This window comes from Lissotriton vulgaris, chromosome 5 (assembly GCF_964263255.1).
Source record: "Lissotriton vulgaris chromosome 5, aLisVul1.2, whole genome shotgun sequence".
Taxonomy (NCBI): Eukaryota; Metazoa; Chordata; class Amphibia; order Caudata; family Salamandridae; genus Lissotriton; species Lissotriton vulgaris.
The window spans coordinates 1,144,671,198-1,144,696,559 of NC_141693.1; the positions used below are offsets into that span (position 1 = coordinate 1,144,671,198).

The 25,362-nt window shown below is 31.6% G+C and overlaps 1 protein-coding gene across 1 annotated transcript; it reads left to right on the forward strand.

Moving 5' to 3' along the window:
- Positions 1-12,701: 12,701 nt before the first annotated feature.
- On the forward strand, positions 12,702-24,176 carry LOC147712116 (uncharacterized). Its single transcript, XM_086920288.1, has 4 exons — positions 12,702-12,710; positions 20,079-20,516; positions 21,864-22,079; positions 23,913-24,176. Exons 2-4 carry the CDS (start codon positions 20,079-20,081, stop codon positions 24,174-24,176), a joined length of 918 nt encoding a protein of 305 aa, XP_086776414.1. The 5' UTR covers positions 12,702-12,710.
- Positions 24,177-25,362: the final 1,186 nt, after the last annotated feature.

Here is a 25,362-nt window from a genome sequence, read left to right on the forward strand (position 1 = left end):
AGAATGAGTGCATGTTGTTTTCGACTAGGGCGCCATTATAACACGCAGCAATCAGCAACAATCAAACATTTTAAATAACAGATGCACGATGTTAAAAGCAAGTGTCGTTTTAGCCCATAGTGTGTTTATTTCACTGTTCACTCTCATCCAGGGTCACATTTCAACACAGACCACATTTTAAATACAGCCTTTCGAGTGCGTGAAAGTAGCACCCAAGAAGGGCGGGAGTTATTGTTCGAATCCAGGCGCCATTGCGTGAAAGCAGCACCCAAGAACGGCGCGAGCTAATGTTAGAGTACAGGCGCCATTATGGCGGGGCTGAATGCAAAGTGAGCCCATGCATATGCCCCATGTTAAAAGAAACAATGAGCGCATGTTGTTTTCGACTAGAGCGCCATTTGCAGGTGCTTAATGCAAAGTTAGGCCATGCACAAGCAGCAAGTTAAAAGCTACAACGAGCTTATGTCGTTTTAGCCCATAGTGTGTTTATTTCACTGTTCACTCTCATCCAGGGTCACATTTCAATACGAAATAATTAGAATATCATGTGTCTTTCTACCATCACTTTCGTTTCTTGTCTTAGAGCTGAACGTGTTTATTTCTACTGACCGTTTAACAATGGGCATTTTCCAACATAAAATATATAAAGTAATATTGTGTTTCTTTCTCTGTGCTATTGTGTTATATTTTACAAATATAAAATGTGGCATACAAGCATACGTTTACTTCACTCAAAAACATTAACTAAAGTAATCACTTGCTTTTTATTTAGCACCGACTTCACTCGAGTGCGTAAAAGGAGCAGGCAACAGTGGGCGATTTAACCTGTATTGTTGACTTTACTTATGGTTGTTTCTGCTTGTAATTGTGCTTTCTAGAGCGCATCAGCCTATCTTACTAACATCCGCCATTATTGGGGGGCTCCAAACAAAGCGAGTGAATGTACACGCAGCAATTTAAAAGCGACAAAGATACCATGTATATGCAGTCGCTCGTTGCTTGTCTTAGAGTGCCTTTACTTACAGTACAATATTCTCAAAAATAATAAAACACTTTTGATGTACTGCTTCTGTCTACATTAACATTATTTTGATTTTCTTTTCGTAAGCAGTTTGCTACAGACTTTAAAGCCTGCAGGTATCTACTTGCATGAATTCGTTTACACATTCTTTTCTCGCCCCTACAGTTATCGACATGGTGTTATTTAGTAGGTGTAAACAGTCGGAAATAACAATAGCACTTCAAAATGTGCTTTGCGGCGGCACTATGTCTGCGGCGATGCTATGTCTGCTTGTGTAATGAGATTTAGAAATGTTGTGCTTTGGCTTTATATTTACAGAAAAAGATTATAGTATTTATAGTGTTGCATTATATATTGAAGGTACTGGCATTATACATAATGCGATAAAAAATAGCGCTTTTTAAATACGTCGTTGGCATTAACTTTTGAGGCCTTGATTGATATCTGAAAGAAAAAGCTTTACAGTAACATGCTGCAAATTGAAATAGTAAGTTTTAAAAAACGTAGTCTTCACCCTCTTAAAGATCGTGTTTACATGTGAAAGAAAATGCTTTACAGATATTTAACGTGGCATACTTTCACTTTATACCTAGCAACTAATTTCTTCGGCCTGTTTTTACATCGTAAACAAGAAGCTTTACAGATTTACATAGCATACGTTTATTTTACACGCAGCAATTATATATCTCGTCGGTATGTTCCTCGATGGTCTAGTTTCAAATGTTGAAGTTTGCATACTTGCATTCTGGTTAAAACACCCAGGCTTAGTCACACCACTTGTAGTTTCATGTGCCACATGGCATCGCCTTCTTTGTTTTAGGAGTTTAACATTTCTAATATGGTGCATCTACTTATGCGTGTAATGAGTGAAAAATGTTGGAACTAGTTATCGCTGAATACAAAGCTCCATAAAACATTAGCAGCGATATTCTTAGAATAAGGCATACGTTCACTTTACATACAGCGATACAATAACTCAGCGGGATGTTTGTAAAAGGCCTTCATTCAAAAGTTCAAGTGAATGCATGTGCCTCATATTAAAGGCATCACAACAAAAAACTGCCGACAGCATTTTACCAAAATGTTTTACGTCTATACATTTTCAAATCCATTTTGTATATATTTTCGCATGCATAACTTTAAAAATATATCCATTTACATAAAGCATTCTAAGACTTATGGTAAACAACTAATATACATTCATTAAGTTATATTTTACAAATACGAAATGAAACTCAAGCATGTATTACAAGAAACGAAAGTGTTTAAAACTGAAACTCACGGCATGCATTCAAAGAAACGAAACTGTTTAAAAAGAACAGTCCCCTTTGCCCTTTTAATTTACATTGAGAAGTGCCAGACATGTTTTTTCGCACTTAGCCGACTTTCTCACGGCACTGAAGTATTTGTTAGTCCTGTGAGCCTTGCATTTTATTGCTTTTAACGCTTGGTATCTGATCGCAGCCGATACTTATGTTGGGACTTTACGAGTTGTTACACAGACCCTCTGTTGCTGAGAACAACAACCTACGTTCGGATACTTATTTGCTTCGTACTGGACTTCGCTGCTGATCTACCAATTCTTTGCATTTAAAGGTAAGCTTTTATTTGCGTATTTTTTAATATTATTTGCTGCTATTAATGTACCAGCATTCAATAATTCATTAAATTCGTTACTTTATTTACTGGCACGCAGTCTAGTCTGACCAAATTGATCACCTGATATTGTGCATGCAGGTCTTTACAGAGAGTTAGTAGAGCACTATATCTTAAACAAATACAAAGACTGTGCTTTGTACTGTTAAATCATGTATGCGCGCTTGCACGACGAAACGCTAGTAATAATTTGTTGATATGTTGGTGAGTGCTTCGAGAAGCTACAGTTCATTGAAAGTCATTTTCTAAGTGACATAATTGTGCGTCAATGTGGCATTATTCAGTTAAATATTTCTGTAATGTTACTTCCATTTGTATAGCTTTGATATAATGTGACGGAAACGGAGTTTTCTATTGCGCAAAATATACTAGCTTTTAAGCATTTCCGCCATTAAGTCTACCTTCTACCGTACACGAATACTAGATGTTTCGCCTGCAAATATCATATTCAGCAAAGCTATTGTGCTGAATTATAAAATATTACACAGGGAGTGTGCTTTAAATTAAGGCCGTGCACACGCAGTTATTTGAAAGCAACAGCAAACGCGTTTAAAAATATAACCGCTCCTTGTTGTATCATTCTGCTTCCTACACTGCGGAAGCCCATGTTAACAGGCGCCAGTATGGCGGCTCTCAATGCAAAATAAAGCTACGCAGCAATTAATAAGCAAAACGAGCCCATTTTAAAAAATACAGCCGCTGGTTGTCTGTCTTATAGCACCTTTGCTGATACCACTGTATTTAAATAAAGTCATCTGTAGCAATTAAAAAAGCGCGGACCTCACCCAAGTGCGTGTAAGCTGCATACTACGGGTGCAGTCATGTCACCCGTAGTGTCGACTTAGCAATAGACAACAACGAGTCCATTTTAAAAAATAAAGTCGCTCGTTGTTTTTTTTCATAGCGCCTTTAATTAGACAACCGTATTTAGATAAAGTAATCTGTGACACTTGTAGATAGTGCGGACTTCACCTAGCATTTTATATTTTTTTTTACACGTTACTCTATTTAGTGCCCCGCAGTTTTGGTCTACCTTAATTGATATTTAGATATTTTGCATGCAGGTTTCATTTACGATGAGATGCACAACTCTATATTTAAAACAGATACAAAGAGTGTGCTTTGTACTATTAAATCATGTATGCGCGCCAGCACGAATAAACGCCATGTTCAATAATATATTCATATGTTTGTGAGTGCTTCGAGAAGCTACAGGCCATTGCAAGCCATTTTTCCAGTTATATGATTGTGAGTTAATGTGGCACTATTCAGCAAAGTATATCCGTAATGTTACTGGCATTTGTGTAGCTTTGATATAATGAAAACAAAAGCGTTTTCTATTGTGCAAAATATACTAGCTTTTAAGCATTTCCGCCATTAAGTCTACCTTCTACCGTACACGAATACTAGATGTTTCGCCTGCAAATATCATATTCGGCAAAGCTATTGTGCTGAATTATAAAATATTACACAGGGAGTGTGCTTTAAATTAAGGCCGTGCACACGCAGTTATTTCAAAGCAACAGCAAACGCGTTTAAAAATATAACCGCTCCTTGTTGTATCATTCTGCTTTCTACACTGCGGAAGCCCATGTTAACAGGTGCCAGTATGGCGGCTCTCAATGCAAAATAAAGCTACGCAGCAATTAATAAGCAAAACGAGCCCATTTTAAACAATACAGCCGCTGGTTGTCTGTCCTATAGCACCTTTCCTGATACCACTGTATTTAAATAAAGTCATCTGTAGCAATTAAAAAAGCGCGGACCTCACCCAAGTGCGTGTAAGCTGCGTACTACGGGTGCAGTCATGTCACCCGTAGTGTCGACTTAGCAATAGACAACAACGAGTCCATTTTAAAAAATAAAGCCGCTCGTTGTTTTTTTTCATAGCGCCTTTAATTAGACAACCGTATTTAGATAAAGTAATTTGTGACACTTGTAGATAGTGCGGACTTCACCTAGCATTTTATAATTTTTTTTACACGTTACTCTATTTAGTGCCCCGCAGTTTTGTTCTACCTTAATTGATATTTAGATATTTTGCATGCAGGTTTCATTTACGATGAGATGCACAACTCTATATTTAAAACAGATACAAAGAGTGTGCTTTGTACTATTAAATCATGTATGCGCGCCAGCACGAATAAACGCCATGTTCAATAATATATTCATATGTTTGTGAGTGCTTCGAGAAGCTACAAGCCATTGCAAGCCATTTTTCCAGTTAATCGATTGTGAGTTAATGTGGCACTATTCAGCAAAGTATATCCGTAATGTTACTGGCATTTGTATAGCTTTGATATAATGAAAACAAAAGCGTTTTCTATTGTGCAAAATATACTAGCTTTTAAGCATTTCCGCCATTAAGTCTACCTTCTACCGTACACGAATACTAGATGTTTCGCCTGCAAATATCATATTCAGCAAAGCTATTGTGCTGAATTATAAAATATTACACAGGGAGTGTGCTTTTAATTAAGGCCGTGCACACGCAGTTATTTGAAAGCAACAGCAAACGCGTTTAAAAATATAACCGCTCCTTGTTGTATCATTCTGCTTCCTACACTGCGGAAGCCCATGTTAACAGGCGCCAGTATGGCGGCTCTCAATGCAAAATAAAGCTACGCAGCAATTAATAAGCAAAACGAGCCCATTTTAAAAAATACAGCCGCTGGTTGTCTGTCTTATAGCACCTTTGCTGATACCACTGTATTTAAATAAAGTCATCTGTAGCAATTAAAAAAGCGCGGACCTCACCCAAGTGCGTGTAAGCTGCATACTACGGGTGCAGTCATGTCACCCGTAGTGTCGACTTAGCAATAGACAACAACGAGTCCATTTTAAAAAATAAAGCCGCTCGTTGTTTTTTTTCATAGCGCCTTTAATTAGACAACCGTATTTAGATAAAGTAATCTGTGACACTTGTAGATAATGCGGACTTCACCTAGCATTTTATAATTTTTTTTACTCGTTACTCTATTTAGTGCCCCGCAGTTTTGGTTTACCTTAATTGATATTTAGATATTTTGCATGCAGGTTTCATTTACGATGAGATGCACAACTCTATATTTAAAACAGATACAAAGAGTGTGCTTTGTACTATTAAATCATGTATGCGCGCCAGCACGAATAAACGCCATGTTCAATAATATATTCATATGTTTGTGAGTGCTTCGAGAAGCTACAAGCCATTGCAAGCCATTTTTCCAGTTAATCGATTGTGAGTTAATGTGGCACTATTCAGCAAAGTATATCCGTAATGTTACTGGCATTTGTATAGCTTTGATATAATGAAAACAAAAGCGTTTTCTATTGTGCAAAATATACTAGCTTTTAAGCATTTCCGCCATTAAGTCTACCTTCTACCGTACACGAATACTAGATGTTTTGCCTGCAAATATTATAATCGGCAAAACTGTTGTGCTGAATTAGAAAATATTACACAAGGAGTATGCTTATTATTAAGGCCATGCACACGCAGTTATTTAAAATCAAAAACAAACCCATTGTAAAATATAACCGCTACTTGCCTGTCTTACAGCATTTTTTCTTAGACTATCGTATTTGAATAAATTAATCTTGCATTTCTATTTAACACGGACTTCAGTGTAGTAAGTAAAAGCTGCATGCAACAGTGATACCATGTCACCTATAGCGTTGACTTAAACATGGTTCTTTCAGCATATAATTGTGCTCTTCGCAGCGTAAAAGCCCATATACACAGGTCGCTTTTAAGGCTAAATACTAAATTAGCCGATGTAACGCAGCATTCAATATGCGATGACTGGCAAAAAAACTAACATGAAAAGTACTTTACTTAATGAAGTCTTTTAAGGGTTCTTTTTCACCTACCTACTACCGATGCCTTCCTGCGCTTTGCCGATCACGTACACATTTTAGTCCGGCCTTAATGGTCTGTTACCACCATTAGCAGCAAGTGTTCAAGGAAGTGCCCCGGGGTATTGCTAACTGCTGTAACGGTCTTTCAGTCTTTACTGTTCCATTCTAACGTTCGTCTGAAAGCTACTCGGCGCCACAAGGCTGGCGCCCGGGCTGATTTGTTTCAATGTAACATTTCAGCCAATCTTGAACACATTGCAAACAGTTAACTATTAAGTTACTGAGCACCGCTGTTACTCAACTCGGGCCTGCTTATTCACCCACTACCCACTTCGAGACCTCCTTTTCGAAAACAAATAAAAAAATTCCCGGTAGACATAAAATGTACATGTCCATATTTATGCTTACTATGTCGCGCATGTACAAAATAAGATGTGCATTGAAAAAAAAACAATCTGCAATGCGTTCCTCCTCCTCCAAATACATCTTTTAAAAGCATGCATACACATTCTGTCAAACACACAACTGGACGCATGTATTACAACGCTAATATAATTGTAACATGCATATTATTAATGACTGCATTCGCGCACAACCATTAATATGTCTTTTTACATGAAATTAATTCATTAACAATGCTTACATCACAGGCTGTCGATATATTTAAGCAATGTCGAATTAAACGGAATATTATAATTCAACAACCAGCAAAATACTTTTCAGATGACTATATAAAGTCCATAGTTGTTTTTATTTTAACTCACCTTACTTCTCGATTCTATCTTGTAGCACGTAACAAAATCCTTTAACAAACAGCTCCACGCTCAATTTCTATTTTACTACCTGCTGCAGCTATTTCAATAACCACTGCTGAGCACAGGCTACAGTTCCTTACTAACATTAACATTACGATGCTAGACTTCGCTGCTTTGCTGCTTGCTTTGCCTCTCTTCCCTCCCATTCACTTCCTGTTATCCACGTAACTTAACCACTCCCACTTATTCTTCCTTTTTGGAATCGTTCTCCATGAAAGTGCACACAATATGCATCTAGCTTAAAAAAAAACGTCAATAAACACTTAGCCTGCTAAGAAATAATACATATATAACAAATAGGAATTGAAAAAGCAGTTAAACTCCCTAATTCGTACTTACCTTAAAATTGCAGCTATTTATATATTTTGATTTTACAAATCAATTGTTATTAACATTCACACATGAGGCTTTTAATGCCCCAATAATAAACGTGGATGAAGCATATATCAATAGGGAAATTATTATATTGCATGGTAAAAAATATTATTTATTTATCGTTGCTTGCAACTCTCATTCATTAAATAAATAAAGAAATGTGGATTGTGTAACTGAGCACTTGCAGTGTGCTTAATTTTATTCATTTATGCATGTATGTTGCTTGGCTACAAATTACTGTCATATTATATACTAATAATATATAAAGTATTATATGTATATTGTAAATAAGAGTTATACCAGGTTTTATTTATTTTATTTATTAATACATAATTCGAACATGCATTAATCTCAATCCATTTGCATGCATACATAATACTTTCACACACCATCAATTCATGATTTCATCAATACAACCATTTATTATGCAAACAGCCATAATTCATGCATCATACATTTATCCTTACTTCTATTATGCAAACAACCATAATGCATGCATTATACATTTACCTATACATATATCATGCATGTATTTATCATACATGCATCTATTTATACAGTTAATGCTCTCACTAATCAATCCACCCACTTGCATCTAAACATACTTACATGCAAGCTCCATTCATCTATTTATCCATCCATTACTCCATCATGCATACAGCTATCATGCATGCATTCATGCAATTATACATACATCATTAATGCATCCATCTATCAACTGATCCAATTATCATGCACCCATTTATCAGACATGCATTCACCTATTTATGCATCTAACAATGCTGTACCATTACATTACTAATCAATTTACCCACACATCTAATTATACAATTTTCCATCTATTCACAAGTATTTATCATGCATGCATTTATTTGTACATCATTCTTGCATATACTATTACATCCACCCACTTGCATATAACACTTTGGCTGCTAAGGGTTTTGCCACTTGGTGCTGGATCTTTATTTTACCATTGTTCATGACAAGGTTAGCTCGTCATCAGCACAGTGCAGGTAACACCCATGATGAGGTGACCTTGTCATTAGCATGGAAGGGTTAAAAATCTCACTGTGATTTCTAAGGTTAATAAAAACAAGACAGCATTACTATTTTCAGTGTCAGTCTCATTACTCCTGAAATCCCTGGTCATGTACGTTACCTCTGACGGCAGTAGTGTTCAAGCAGACACTAACAAGCATTGGCTACTGCAAGTGCTTTCATACACATGGCATTGGCACAAAGGGACACTTGGATAGTTTAGCTACTTGTAAACTTCCTAGAGAAATAGGACCTGACCACCTACTGCCTGTACAACTTCCTCCTGAAAGGCTGGTACCTTACTGGTACCAATGTCTAACAACACAGTGAACTAAAGCAAGGGTGAAGCCTGCAGAGGCACAGAAATGACCATATTATGTCAAAGGAAATGCGAGTTAGTTGGCAAAGTGTTTAACAATCCTGCACGTGTTATTGAGAAAGTAAATTTTTCAATGATTTGGGATTTGCATTTGTTGAAGTACCAACAGACAGGCAGGTTTTGATGCCAAATTTTGCTATACTTCCCTAGTTCTTGCATTGACTGCTCTTTTTTGTCCTTCGTCTATTCCCAGGTAGACAAATTATATCTGTAGTAAAAGGGGGGGGGGGGAAGGGAGCATAAATTAAATACTCAATTGGGGGTACTCTGGAGAGTATCAATTTGCTAATGGCCTACCAACCACTAGGGTGACTATACCCCTCTATATAACCTACATGTGGGAAGTAGGAAAAGCCCTAATTCAGAATTCTTTACTTTTATTAAAATAATGATAGTGAAACCCATTTTTGGTAGTGCACCTTAGGTAGCCCACCTTTATGTGTATGACCAGCCTGTATGTGAAACACGCCTTTTGAACATCAAATTTCTCTTCTAGAATGATGGCAAATAGGCTTCAGGGCACGGATGGCATTCCCAGATCTAAGGGGAAGCCGTAGTATTAATTTCAATGCAGTAGATGCTTTGAAACTCTTGGCCATGTGATGGTAATCTGCTAGACATCCTTCAGGAGGAGGTGTAATCACTTATGTTAAGCAGGCCTTGTTCGTAGCCACTGGGAGGGCGGGCTCTGACCTGTTACAGTCAGAAACTCTCGGTAATGTAATCGCAGGCTGTACAATTTTAGTTAGCCATTACACTAAGTGACTAGAAGGATTAAGAGAGCACCTTTAAAAGCCTTTAGTGTGTATGTATTTATAAATACAATACTGTCTTCATACTTCATATGCCATGCATTCATCCATTCATCTTTCCATCTATATATATCCATCATTCATATTGTTATAATGCATGTATTGATGCATTTATACAAACATTAATAATTCAAGCATTCATCAATAAATACAATTATCATGCGTTAATCTATCAAGCAAGCATTCACCTATTATTGCCCATCCTGCATCCATACAGCATTTATCAATTCTTAAAACTTACATTTTCACTGTAACTATTACTACTTGTGTTTGTAACTTGTTAAAATGTATAATATAATGACATCTTCATGTAAAGTACTTTCTAAATAATATGACAATAAATGAATACTTCAAAACATAATGTAGCACTATTATAGTCTACAGGTAATTAAGACAAGCTTTTTATATACTGCGTACTGTATATGAGGCCGCTAAATATTTCATACAACTGCTTTCAAAAGTACTAATCAGTTGCATTATAAAGATTGTTACATTTTATTATTGCTTGATATACAGTATAATTTAATATGAACTTTTGTAAAATACCCACGAATAATGCTTTCTAATATTTCTTTACAGCATTTATTACGCCTACACTAAACACCAAAAGAAAAACAAAGAAAAGTTCAACAATAAATACAACGTAAGTGCATTTGAATAGTTTTTTAACTTCTGCTTTACAACTAGTTATTATCCTAATGTAGACATATATATTTTGCATATTACTAGAAATTCTGTTCAAAACTGTTCTCTTACATGTACAAAAGGAGTTTATTGAGCAAATTGTTTACTAATTTCAGAAACAATTAATAATCAACATAATAAAGTGGTTTTGTAAAGGATGGTGAGTTAATGCTATTGTAGGCTAAAAGGTTGACTGCTACTGTAGCTATTCAGAAATGAGTACCATTAAAAGCAATGGAAATTAAGTGGTGATATAGACATTAGCCATTGAGTGATGATATGAACAATGCAGATTGAATACTGCTATGTGCAATATGTTTCAATAATACTGTAAACATTGCAAGTTAAGGAATAATATAGTGGCAAATTACTTCTTACTGTATGCATTCAATTTTTTAGCAAGCATACTCCTTTAGACATTACTGCATGCTTTCATCATACACACATCCTTATTTGTTAGTGCATGCTTCAGCAAACATACATAACCTCAGTTATCACTACATGCTTTACAAGCCACATATACTATCAACAGTTAGTACCTTCTCTACAAAACACAAACACCACCAGCTGGCAGTATACATTTTCAACAGAAACACACATTATTAGTTATTGGTACACGCTTTTACCAAGCAGACATCAACAAATATCAAAGCCCACTTCTAACAAACATACACCCTTCCAGCCTTCACAAAATGCTTTCATTACCAGCTAGCTGTGCACACTTACACTATGCACAAACAGCAGTAGCCATGAGTACATGCTTTCACTAATCAAAAACTACCAGCTGACAATACATACTTCCACCAGACACACACACTATCCATCAATATACAATTTTTACATGCACACACACCACCAACCATAAATGTATACATCTTTTCTGGACACAATTAGAATTAGCTATTATAGCAATGGCACTATTGTGCACCTTACTTTTAAATATATTCATCTGAAATGCAACATGCCACTATTGCAACAAAAATAAAAACATATCTTTTATCGTTTCTATTTATACCGTTTTTTGGCATTTGATGTTCAGATATTTAGCAATGCTAATAGCTAACATATTAATAAATATAACACATATTGCATTATAAATGCAAGTATTTTAAGCTGTCAGGTGTTTTTCATGCTGTGAATAATGAACACTGACATGTTTTATTCTGTTAGAAGATAACACTGCACTATTCCACTTAACATACAGCACCATCTGTCATGCATGCTTTCACAAAAAAAACATCAACAACATTCAATATATGCTTTCACCAGGCAAACATCAACAACTAAAACGGCATATTTCAAATAAACAGACAAACATCCAGCCATCAATGCATGACTTCCACAGACACACATATCACAAAGCTGTGCATGCATTATGTTAACATTTTTATAATTTACAAATATATCAATTGCAATATGGCACACCTAACTTTCACACTAATTCATAAAGCCAGCATGCCACTATTGCTACGAAAACAAAGATACACATTTTTGAGCTTGCTATTTGTATTCTTTTGTTGCAGTAGCTGTTCAAATATTTAGCAAAGCAATTAGGTGAAACTTACTATGAAAATATATCGCATTAGAAATGCTAGTATTTTAAACTGTTATCAAATTTACATTAAAAATTAATAACAAAATATGTATAATTATTCTTTTATGGAAATACAAGCCTAACATTATAGTAGGATTGAGTAATTAAACATTATAATATTATGGTAAGGACTAATATGTAAGCAGCCTGAAAGCACCAGCATAGCTAAATAGACAATAAGATGCTACTTATATATACTTTTAAATGATATAGAATGTATTAATGATGCTGTATATAATATATTTGTGCAATATTACAGCAATCATCTCCAAATAAATATTAAATGTTTGATATATTTATATTAAATCATACAAAAGTTTATTATAACATCTTGGTATCATCCGGTTCAACATGTTTCTTAAAATATATGTTCTTTAACATGCATATTGTTTTAATGCTATTATATTACAGATATATCATATGTACATATTATTAATTATATTAAACAAAACTTTGTATTTCAGGTACTTCAAATAAAGAAGAAGAAAACAATAAGGTAAAGATCTATTCTTCTATTGTTATTATCATTTAAAAGCTGACCTATAAAACAGACTACTTGTTATTATTTGTACAAAATTGTAGATATACAATATATTTAATAAATACATACAATTTGTAAAATATTAACATACAAATAACCTTTTGTAAATATAAAATAATGCATAATAGCATACAAGCTCAATACCATCAAGGCCATGAAAAGTTTTCTATACATTCAAGAGGCAAACAATGCCTTCCAAACAGTACTTTTGCTATTATTCACAACCAAAATAAAATAGCTAATATATGGGATGCAGAAGATTTACATAATATAATGGATCTTGGAAATGCATTATATTTAGAGATGCATTCCATCAATAAACAGGATTATATGCATCCTGATGATCTGCCTAAATATATTACACATGGAAATGATATTTATGCAATTAAATTAGGAGAAGCTTACTATGGTAATATATTTACACGTTTTGATTTGATATATCCAGACATACAAGAAGCATTAAATTTAACAATAACAGCTTCTGGAGTATTGCTTTGTATGGATGTCTATGTTATATCTATTTTTAAAAATGAAGATAGCTATTTTGTATTTGATTCACATAGCCGAAATGAGACTGGAATGCCACAACATGATGGCACATGTGTACTACTTAAAAAAAAAACTTTTGAAGAAGTAATTCAGTATATTAAAAATTTAGCAAATAGCATCAAAGCATTTAATGCAGGAGATGTCCAGTTTGAATTAACGGCAATAAATATTCAGAAAATACTAAAAAGATCATTTAATCGTGCTTTAAAAATAGAAGAAAAAAAATTAAAAAATAAAACAAATTTTTTTGTACATAAAGCAAACATTTATGTACAACAAAATAGCAATAACATTGACAATGTTAAAGCATCAACATCTAGATTGCAAAGTACACTTACAGAAAATGCTACAAATATCGAAGTAGGTAAATCAGCCTTAAATACATTATCTGAAACGACTACTTTAATAAAAACAGCAACAAAAAGACCTTCCACTAAAATTAAAAATAGTAAACGTTGTAAAAAACAAAAAATTACTGTTCTTAGCAAAGAAACAGAAGTTACTAAACACTTGCAAAATTTTAAAAAAGATAAAAAGAAAATATCAAAGAATAAAACAAATATAGAAGAGTTAATTTTAAAAGAGCAATTACTATCAAATATAACATTGGATACTAGCCAAAGTAAAGTCAGTAATGTTACCGCAAAAAAATCTAAAAATAGTCATATCGAACAACTCTCAAACAAAGCATTACATGTTAGTAATATAAGCATTGTCAATAATGAGTTTACAGGTAATAGCAAGTTATTGGAAGTAAATAATAGCATTTTAAAAACAAAATTTCAAGATAATGAACTACATAGCTTATATATTTGCTATATTATATTTGCTGTACTTTACAACAAATTAACATTTATGAAAAACTGGTCCATACAAGAGATACATAATATAATGCAACTTGGCGAAAAAATGTATGAAGACATGCTGATGTTTTATAAAACACAAAATATAGACATAAATGACATACCTAAATACATTAAATATAATAATACAACATATTCAATTCAGCTTAAAAAAAAACAAATACATATAATATTACAGAATGATACTTTACAAAGAAATATTACATTTGCTTTACAAAATACATTAACTACATATAATTCTGTCATAATGTACTTGAATAAAATTGTATTTGTTATTACAGAACAAGATAACAACTACTTTACTTATTATTTGAATACAACATCACAAAGTCAGGAAACACATAATTGCAAAACAATACTTTTACATAGTACAACAATAACACATTTAGTGAAGCATCTAACAATGCTTTCAAATAACATCTTGCCCCTAATTTATGAATCAATATCACTAACTATTATACCAATTACTATTAATTCAATACTTAAAAGTTCTTTTCAAAAAACTCAGAGGAGACTAATTACACAAAATAAAAAAGGACTTGCACATATGATAATACATTATAGTGTTAAGTTGGCATCTGAAACTATACCTATTACTCCTATAGATATTAGAGTAAATGTTACTAACAAGAAGGGTAATATTAGTTTACAACAAACAAATAAAACAGAACATACTATAAGCCCTAATATTTGTAATGACTACTCAGAAATACCGGATGCTACTATTAGCCAAACAAAAAATAATGATTCTTTTGTTGAAAATGTAGCATTACATGTAACACAGAATACAAATATTAATCAACCAGCTACAAAGTCCATCATAGATCATTTTATTAATGAAATCTATTATGGACCTGAATATATATGCACTATTTGTAACCAAATGTGGCATAAAGAATCAGTTAGAAATATCTGCAATATAATGCACAACAAGACTTTTATATTATGTAATATTAGTAACCAGCCAAGTAATTATTCATGTAATACATGCTATAAGTACATTATTCAAAATAAAATACCACCATGTTCAGTTTATAATGGCATGAGTTTCCCTGATATACCACCTGAATTACATTTGTATGACTTAGAAGAAAGATTAATATCTCCAAGAATACCTTTTTTACAAATTAAAACACTGCCACGTGGATTTCAAAAATCCTTAACAGGTGCTGTAGTAAACGTTCCAGCCGATGTTATGACCACCGTTACAATATTACCAAGACAAATAAGTGATACTATGACAATACCAATTAAATTAAAAAGAAAATTACAGTACAAATCATACACACACTATGAAAATGTAAGACCAAATATAGTTAAAAGAGCAGCTTCATGGTTAGCATACAATAGTGATTTGTTTAGAGAATATGGAGTAACTATAAATTCAGATTGGGAATATGTTCCAATTGAAACAAATAGTCTACAAACATCTAATAGTAGTGATGATTCAAGTAGTACAGACAACATGCCTGTAGGCAATTTAGATACATTATTAACTAATGAAACAATAACAGACGATAACAGAATTGTATTGAGTTTGGCACCTGCTGAGCATAATACACCACGTGGATTATTTGAGGATAAAGATTCAGAATATTTAGCATTTCCTACAATATTTTGTGGTAAACGTAGAACAGCTAATGAAGATAGACATGTATCAGTACATTATAGTACAATATGTAAAGTGGAATTAAGAAGTTATGATAAGAGAGTAGCTAATAATATAACTAATCTGTTTTTCAAATTAAAAAAATTGCAAATTAAACAAATACAAGATAAAATATTTATATCACTTAGAAAACATTTTACAGATGGCAAAATAATAACAGTAAAAGACATAAAAGAAAATTTACAAACTATATTGCACTTTAATGAGGGATACAAAATATTGAAAACAATACGCAGTTCTCCTCCTTACTGGGAAAATTGCAAACGTGATTTGTTTGCTATGATAAGACAATTGGGCATTCCAACTTTTTTTTTGACTTTGTCTGCAGCAGAAACAAAATGGTATCACTTAATTAATATATTGTTACGTATAAAGAAACTTAAAGAATGCACCAGAGAAGAATTCAAAAGTATGTCTTGGGAAAGTAAATGTAGTTTAATACAACAAGATCCTATTACTTGTGCACGACAATTTGATTATCAAGTAAAGAAATTATTTAACTGCATATTATTACACAAGAGTAATCCAATAGGTAAAGTATCAGATTATTTTTACAGAGTTGAATTTCAACAAAGAGGATCACCACATATACATGCTTTACTTTGGGTAAATAATGCACCACAATATAGCATAGACAAAGATGACAAAGTTATATCTTTTATTAACAAACATATAACTTGTCAAAAAACAGAAGAACTGTCCTTTGAATGTTTACTTCCATTGCAGAAACATGGACATACTAAAAATTGTCGTATAAAACATAAAAAGATTTGCAAATATCAATACCCAAAATATCCTATGCCATGTACTAAAATATTAAAGCCATTACAATTAGATAAAAAAGATACAATTGCAAAGCAACAAATTGATATTATCTATTCGACTATGTCCTCAGAAAGCTTTCCACATTACACATATGAAGAGTTTCTACACAAAATAGAATTGACAGAAGAGCAATATATAAAATGCATACGCTTACAAATAAACAAAACAACTATATTTTTGCAAAGAACACCTGCTGAATCTTTTATTAATAATTACAACAGAATAATATTACAGGCATGGCAAGCTAACATAGATATACAATATGTCTTAGATGCATATGCTTGTGCAGTATATATTGTATCATATTTGAGTAAATCTCAACGAGGATTAAGCAAAATAATAGCACAAGCCGCGAAAGAAGTCTCTCATAATGTAAACATTAAAGAGCAATTAAAGCATATTGGAAACAAATTTTTGAATTGCACTGAAATTAGTGCACAAGAAGCTGCTTATCTAATTCTACAAATGCCATTAAGGAAAAGCTCTAGATCATTTTTATTTATTAATACAAGTTTACCAGACAAACGGACGTACTTAATGAAAGACATGCATACAATTAACATGATGCCAGAAACATCAACAAAAATACAACTTGATAATATAATTAATAAGTATAGCAAACGACCAATAACATTAGAAACATGTACTTTAGCTGATTATGCATCTAAATATGATATAGTACCAAAGAGTAAAATAAGAAAAGTACAAAACAGTTATGATAATTTACTGTTAGAAACAAACTTTTATAGTTCTGATGATGAAGAACTTGAAATAAATGAATTAACTTCCAATGAAACTACTAAAAAATACACTTGCCGTAAAAAAAAAAAAATAATACGATATCGCAAATTTAATAAAATTAATGAACCAGAAGACTATTACAGGGAATTATTAATGCTTTTTTACCCCTGGAGAATAGAAAGTAATATAATTTCAGACAAAGATACATACTACGAAAGATACCTGGAGTTACAAATAGAAATTGATAATAATTTTTCATTATATAACAAGCAAAATATAACACCCTATGATGATGTAGAACATAATAATGACAATACACTAATATCACCAGCATCACCAACAGAACAAATACCAATAGATGACAGTGAAATACCTGCACATAATGATGATAATGTAAACTACGACTTGTCACTAGATTTAGGAGTTAGAAGCACAACAGAAGAAGATTTACTGGTAAATAATTTATTACCTGAAGAAGAATACAATAACATAATGCAAAATTTAACATCTGAGCAACTAAATTTTGTGTATCACCATTTACATTGGCTCAAAACTCAAACAACAAATTTCTTTACTTTTTGTACTGGAGGTGCTGGAGTAGGTAAAAGTTTTCTCATAACTGCACTTTACCAAACATTACTAAGATACTACAATACCAAAGCAGGAGAAAATCCAGACAATATTCATATCTTGCTTACTGCACCAACAGGACAAGCAGCACATAATATTAGTGGACAAACATTACATAGCACATTCAAAATTCCAATCTCACAAACTTTATCATATAAACAATTAACACATGAAAATAGAGCAGCACTACAAAGCAAACTAATGCATTTAAAAGTATTAGTAATAGATGAAATTTCAATGGTAGGAACAAATATGCTCACTTTTATACACAATAGAATGCAAGAAATAAAAGCCTCAAACAATACTTTTGGAGGAATTTCTATAATAGCTATTGGAGACTTTTACCAATTGAAACCTGTTTTTGATTCATATATATTTGAAAATTCAAGACACATGTATGCACCATTAAGTACAAACTTGTGGCAAGCTAATTTCAAATTATATGAACTTACTAAAATAATGCGACAAATAAATGATTTACCATTTGCAGAAATGCTTAATAGACTAAGAATAGGTGAACATACTAATGATGATATACAAACATTAAAGACTCGCGAAATACAACCTGACTTACATACAATGAAATCAATACCATATATAATGGGTACAAATAAAGAAGTAGATGAAATTAATAATAATGTTTTACAAGAACACATGAAACACTATGCTGTGTACACAACAATAGCAATAGATACAGTAGCAGGAGACCTAAGTGCAAAGGCAAAAGAAGCAATACTAGAAAGATTACCTACAAATGCAACACAAACAATGAATTTATCAAGGACATTACATATTGCAATAAAATTACGATATGATTTAACTTCAAACATTAATGTTAATGATGGTTTAACTAATGGTGCAACAGGCATAGTTGAGTATGTAGATTGTGTAGATGATATCCCAATTATTATTTGGATATTTTTTGACAATCAGAAAATAGGTACACAAACAAGACAACAAAACAAGCATCTATTTCATACAAGTATTTCTAATGCTTGGACACCAATATTTAAAATTTCTCGTCAATTTCAATACAGCAAAAAATGTATCACTATTATACGAAAACAATTCCCCATACGACAATCATCAGCACGTACTATACATAGAACACAAGGACAGACAATAGAACCATTATATATACATTTTAATAACATCAAAACACATCACTTACATTATGTAGCAATTAGTCGAGCAAAATCATTGAAAAATATATATTTGAAAAATTTCAATGAAAATAAGATAGCAACACATTATAAAGTACATGAAGAAATGCTACGCTTAAAAACAGACATGATATTAGATATATCTATAACACAAATAGCACAATATAGCAAATACTTTACAATAATAACACATAACATAAGATCATTACAAAAACATTTCAAATCAATGAATGCTGATAATAACATATTAAGCGCAGACATATTATGCTTAACTGAAATTAATATAACACACAAAACACCTAGCAATGCATATAATATAGATAATTATAATTGTGTAATATTTGACAATTTTTCCAATAAACAAACAAAACATGGAATTGCAATCTATTCCAAAGCACAAATAATTATAAATCCAATATTTACTACAACACAACAAGTTGACATACTGACAATAACACAAACAATAAACAACACAAATTACTTAATAGTATTTGTTTACAAACAACCCAAAGTGCCAACAGAAACATTTTTAGCAATATTGACAACTACAATGAATGCATACCCACTCCATAAATATATAATAATGGGTGACTTCAATATTGATTTACTACAAACAACACACAATGCTAAATTACTTTTAAGTCACATGCTAACATATTTCAATTGCGAACAAAGAATAACAACAGCTACGACAGACTACAATTCTTTATTAGACCACATTTTTACAAATACATGCTTTATAAATTGTGGCACTTTAGAATCATATTACAGTGATCACAAACCTATATGGATAGCTATCTAAATAAAGCATTACATTACTGTCTGTATATATTTATTTTACAACATTATCTACCATTCTAACTTAATGCATTATATTTTACAGATGATTTCTATTGAAGAACTCAAGAACGACAGACAAGTAGATGCCAAACCATATCAAAAAGGAGTCCGTGTCAACGTTATACAATGTTCATCTAAAACTTATTACAGAAATGCCAAAAATGAGAATAAAGTATTGTACCACATGTCACTTGCAGATGAAACTGGATGTATTAAATCAACTTGTTATAATGAAGAATACTATCAACAAACAAAAGAACAAAATGGACTCATGATTAGAAATTACATTTTGAAAGATGGTGTAATATTGATAACCAAAAAAACAAAAATTGCAAGAATGCCTGCACTTTCGATTTCGCGATCTCTTATCCAGGAAGCACAGTATATTTTAAATCCAGTGGCACCGCCAGTCTCTCCTATTAAGGCTGTACGCGAAGCTGCCATAAAAACACTACTAAGTGTATCTGGAACAGTAACAGAGGTAAGATGCAGTAAATTATTTGCTATTACTATGATATTTGCAATTCATCTCCTTTGTAATGCCCAAAAAACATTTCCACAAATGCCTATATATAACTGTTTGCTATGCAATTGTACATATAATTTGCATATAATCATATGTATAAATAATTTGCAGTGTACATGCTATACTATATGAACATAATAAATATCCAATGTTATTTTCAACTGTTATTACCAAATATCCAAGAAAAATTTATAAATGCAGCCAATCCATAGTTTACAAGGTAAGTAAAGCGCTTTACATGTGTTTGCATTTCCTAAAAAATTACATTCTACAAAAAAATTGAATTAGCACTTTGCCCCCAGAAATCATTGGAAATACAGCCAATCAGTAGTTATTATAAGGTGAGTAAAGCGCTTTACATATGTTTGCATATCCTAAAAAGTTACATTCTATGAAAAAATTGAATTAGTACTTTGCCTAAAAAATATTCTTTAATATTAAGTGAGCTATCACATTGCTTACTTGCAAACAATTTTCAAAACAAAATACAAGTTTTAAGAATAACAATTAAATACCAACTATAAGGTAAGTAAAGCCCTTTATATATGCTTGCTTCTTTAATAAATATTCATTCCGAAAAGCAAATGGCATTTGCAGTATTCTACACCACAAATTCTTCCAATGCTTTGTAGAGTTTTAACAATACTACTAACAAACAATTATAGACAAATGATACTATTTTAGAGTAAAAATTACCTATCAAGTATAAGGTAAGTAAAGCATTTTACATTTGGTAGTAATTACAGTTAAGATTAAATACAATAACAAAAACCAATGTGAAAATGCTTTCTGCATACAATGTTATCCAGTATGAAATACATTTTAATACTATTTTGTACTAAAAATTTAAATACAATGTTTACAAATATACAGCAACAATCAATTTAAATTAAGAGGTAAGTAAAGCACTTCAGATATGAAAATAGCATTTCTTTCAATAGTAAAGTAAGTAAAAAACTCTAATACAATGTTTACAAATATACAGCAACAAACAATTTCAATTATAAGGTAAGTAAAGCGCTTTAAGTATGATAGTAACACATTTATGTAATACTAAGGTAAGTAAAGTACTTTAAACATGATAGTTTCAATACACTTACAATAAGGGCAAAAGAACAAATCGCGACTAAATATAAGGTGAGTAAATAATTTAGAAATAAATATTGATTGCTTAAAACAAATGCTATTCTTTTACAAAAGTATATAGTCCTAATAAAAATGTGTAAACAGATTTATTAAATTAAAACAATACATAAATGTGACTGCATTAACTCAATACTAAAAACAAAATTTATATTACAGATTGAAGATACAAGAATCATAATTGTTAAAGGACAAGAAACAAAAATAAGAAGCATCACTATAAAAGATGCTACCGACTCTGTTAAGATAAGTCTGTGGAGAGAAGCAACAGACTTTATTTTTAATCTGGGAACATATGTACAGCTAACTCATATGACTGTACACGAATTTAGCGGAGAAAAAATATTAAATACGACAAGACATACAATCATACAAGTAAGTGAAATTTCTAAACTATACAACACCAATGTTATCCTTTTTAATCCTTTTTTCCACACAATAATGTTTTTCAGGCAAGGTAACAATATGTACAAATGTATTTTTGGAGTAAACTAAATAAGCCTGTGCCCATGCAATTGGATCGAAACAGAATTTCTGCCAATTTTTACCACTTTACAACTTTTATACTAGTTTTAGCAAGTTTTATATAAAGCAACTATTTTTAGAAAAACAATACGTGTGATATAACAGTTGCAATGCAACTCTTATTTGACCTGTCAACCCCTAATATATGTTACCGTCTAGCAACTTATATTCTTAACTATATCGAGCACAGGAAATCAATTATAATATGATCTGCATTAAAACAGACACCTACTTACCCCTGTAAGCTATTGCAAAACGTTTTGCATTTCTCATACACATGAACTTTAGTTATAATTATCTCTTTAGATATCATTATCTTTGTTCCCTTGGCTTTGTACCCCTCTGGACCTATACCTTTTAAAACTTTCTATATATAATTGTTGCTAAATACATAGGAAACTGATATTGCACCTTACTTATAATTGCATATTTTTAAACATACTTGCACTTTATGCCAGATTTAAGCCATTCTTTTGTTGCTACTAAAATACGTAAGAGACGTTATTAATTGCACTATAGTTATCCTTGCATATTTTGCACACACTATTGCACTTTATTCTCAATTTAGACCTCTCTCCAACTGATACTACCTCACTTGTCAAATTTTGCACTAGATGCTAAAAATTCCTGTTAATATAACATTCAATTTTTGTATATTTTGCACATACTATGGCACTTTAGGCCTAGCATAGGTATCATATTTGTACCATCTATTTGCATGCTATATCAAACTTTTAAAAAAGACTGCTATATATAAATGATTATTTTTAATATGATATGTCTTTGCATTAATTTGCAAAATTGCTGCTAAATGCTATATCAAATCTTGGCTTATTTTGCACATATTACTGTACTTTACATCCTATATAGGCCTCTTCTTTAGTACTATTCAACTTGGCATGCCCTGCAGCAATGTTTACATTGATGCTACATTTAGTGCTTACTTTCTTCTTGAGGTTTTTATCTTGATTAGCTATATGAATGTATTAATGTAATTGTTTTAGCATCTTTTATCATGCTGTAATCCTTTATAAAAGTGACTTCAATTATACATGAATGTTACTATATAATTGTAAGTGTACAAAATGAATCAAGCATTTTAAAACTGAGACTGAATTCCAAATAGAAAATTCCAACAAGCAAGCATATTACTTAAACATCCTGTAGCACCCCCATAATATACTACAATGCAATAGCTTAAACAAAATATGCAATCACAATTTTGCATATCTTACCATAAGTCTACGTACATGCATATAATGCATGCAAAATATTTTAGTATTTTACAATTAGAGAAATTTGATTGTAAAATACCAATACAAAAAAAATCTACAAAGAAAGCATATACATCTATATGCCTACACATATAAAAATAACTTAATTGTTATTTTACTAAATCAATAAAAATGTAAATACACTGATGATTTAGTAAAATAATGCCCGCAACATACCTATTACATGTCTACCAATATATATAGACTACAAGATTGCCACTATCTCGATAAAATAAAAGGCTACTTGCAAGTACCTCTATTTATAATATTGACTTTTCATTTAATGTATGCTGCCGAAGTATTTAAATATTTTTCTACAACTTGATGTATTGCATTTATAACACTTGCATATATTTTAGAAATAATGCAAATATAACAATAATGGTTTTTTACAACAATTTTTCAATAGGTTGTGCAACCTCCAAAGGAAACAATTTTCATTACCTTATATGGAGTTGAAAAAATATTACAGGAAAATACTACGATGACAGCTCAAGTGGAAACAAACGAAAATTTACAGTCAATAGACATTGTGAATATTGCTTTAATGGACTTCTTAGGAATAGAACCAGAGACTGACAACTTTGAGGATGCACTAATGGCATATTTACCCATTAAACTAAAAGTCTTGTTTTGCAATGGATGCATCACAGATGTCCTTGAACAAATATAAAGAAAAAATGACAACAAAAAAATTTCCTTCAACTACTACAAAAATTTTTTTTTGCCTAGAACACTTATCACATGTGAATTTCCATATCTAAAGTCATTCTTTGAAAGTATACAAATGATACTAATACAAAGAAATATTTTTGTGCAAAATTGTACTTTTATATAATGCACCTAATTTAGAATGTAAAAGTCGCTTCTTGAAAAACAATGTTCATAAAAAAAAAAGAACAGTATGAGTACAACAGCATTGCAATGTTTGCACAATATTTATATGATGTTTACCATTACACTATACTACGAATGTATGTTTACTATCCAAAACTGTACCATTATATGTTACATTTTATTAGAGTGTTTGCCTTTTACAATCATTTTCTTACAAACTACCTCATAAAACGAAAATATTTATGGTCAAAATATTTTGCCCTGTTTGCACGATTTTGTGATGTTTACAATTATACTATACTATTAATGTATGTTTAATAGTTATAACTGTACCATTATATGTTACATTTTAATTAGAGTGTTTGCCTTCTACAATCATTTTCTTACAAACTACCTCATAAAACGAAAATATTTATGGTTAAAATATTTTGCCCTATTTGCACGATTTTGTGGTGTTTACAATTATACTATACTATTAATGTATGTTTAATAGTTATAACTGTACTTTTATATGTTACATTTGAATTTGAGTGTTTGCCTTTTACAACCATTTTCTTACAAACTACCTCAGAAAACGAAAATATTTATAACTAAAATGTTTTGCACTGTTTGCACAATATATTTGTGTTGTTCACACTTACCTATTTGATATTAAAATGTACAAATAAACATTTTATCAACTGAAACTTTTTTGTTAAGAAATTCTTCTAGTATTTTATGCAAATAAATTAATATACTATATAAAAAATATTAACAACAAATACTTATATGTTGCTTTTTATTTAAATAAAAAACTATAACAAAAAGCAAAAAGCATTGCCATTTACAATAATAATAGCTCAAACTTAAATATTGCGAGACCTATTGCATTGCAAATGCTTGTTTAAAGTGCGAACAATGCTCCGAGAAAACACTGGAGTGCCCGGCAGCTAGAAGGATAAAAACAATAAAAATAAAACGGTATACAAAATAAAAAATATGAACTATTAAAGGATGAATTTAGTGAAAAAAGGAAATATATG